The sequence below is a fragment of the Schistocerca americana genome, chromosome 8 (genome assembly GCF_021461395.2).
Source record: "Schistocerca americana isolate TAMUIC-IGC-003095 chromosome 8, iqSchAmer2.1, whole genome shotgun sequence".
Lineage (NCBI taxonomy): Eukaryota > Metazoa > Arthropoda > Insecta > Orthoptera > Acrididae > Schistocerca > Schistocerca americana.
The window spans coordinates 43,858,996-43,860,414 of NC_060126.1; the positions used below are offsets into that span (position 1 = coordinate 43,858,996).

At 45.2% G+C, this 1,419-nt stretch overlaps 1 protein-coding gene across 1 annotated transcript; it reads left to right on the forward strand.

Annotated features, from left to right (window-relative positions):
• Positions 1-514: 514 nt before the first annotated feature.
• LOC124545513 (cytochrome P450 6k1-like) lies at positions 515-901 on the forward strand. The gene is made up of 2 exons (XM_047124459.1): positions 515-533; positions 594-901. The coding sequence occupies exons 1-2, from the start codon at positions 515-517 to the stop codon at positions 899-901; spliced, it is 327 nt and encodes a 108-aa protein (XP_046980415.1).
• Positions 902-1,419: the final 518 nt, after the last annotated feature.

Genomic DNA, 1,419 nt, shown 5'->3' on the forward strand with positions numbered 1-1,419 from the left:
CCTAGATATTTGAACTGTTCAGGTTCACTAATCATATGCTCGTTCTGTGAAATTAAATCGTCAGGTTTTGCTGAATTGTTTGTTAGAAACTGTACAAACTGAGTCTTACTGTGATTTAGCGTTTATTTTCTACAGGCCACGAACTTAGGTCGTGTACTCCACTATTTGAAGCCGAGCCAATGTTGCACACAACATCCTTTGCTACCAAGCTAGTGTCGTCAGCAAACAGAAACATTTGAGAGTTACCTTTAATACTAGAGGGCAAATCGTTTATATTATGCTGATTCTTATTGAATTGTTGACTGCATTTACTTAATCTTATTGACTGACCTTTTTTGGGGTTAATAAACATTTATTTTTATCTGTTATTACTTTTATGTTGTAATTTCATGTACTGACACGTTCCATGACCTTGGAGATTTGCTCCTCAATTTGGTCCTACGGAACTTGACGTATAAATAATTATAAATCGTAGTCCATACTATACCAGATCCAGTTGAGTCCTCCAACATGTATGAGCTTCCACGCCAGTGGTGAGCTGAGGTGTGTTCCAGCAGCTTCAGACTGAGTCCGCTCTTCCCACTTTCTCTCAGAGACGCTCAGGAAGTACCCTCCGCTGCCTTTCCTGAACCGCGACTGCGTGGAGCCCTACAAGATCCCGGACAGCGACGTCGTCGTGGACAAAGGAACGGCAGTCGTCGTCAGCCTGTTCGGCCTTCACTACGACCCGGAGCACTTTCCTGATCCAGAGCGCTACGACCCCGAGAGGTTCTCCGAGGAGCAGAAGGCCGAGAGGCACCCCTACGTGTACCTGCCGTTCGGCGACGGGCCTCACATCTGCATAGATTTGTATTGGCTACTGCTGTTCGTGATACACATTAATATAGGCATACAACTATAGTCAGAAGCCGGAGTAGAGTAGGCAACGAAACGTGGACGAAAAAGTATACTCTACAATTAAGTTTAGTTTGTTAGGTTGTAAGGTGTCAAGCAAATCCCACACCTTCCATGAAAACCCTGACATGATAGGCAAATCCGGCACTATGTGACATAGCTCCGAATAAATCCTGACATTAAATTAACCAAAGTCATACGATCAACGAGTGAGCAAATGGAATACCACTAACACAAGAACGCCTAAATGCATGTCATACCTTCCCAGCGTGAAACAGACGCAGTCCCGAGGGGAGAAACGAGAACAGAAGCTGAGAGCAGAGTCGTGTAAGCTAGAAGGCCTTACGATAAGGGACACTCACATCACCCGCCGACCGCCAAGACCACCCCCCAGCCCATGTTAAAAGATAGAGCCCTCCAGAAGAACAGCATAGATCTTACGATAACACTAAAAGGGCCAAACCAGCTGCAAGTTTTAGCGTGAGAATATACGCGTCTCTGTTACGTAGCAAACTGTTGTGTACG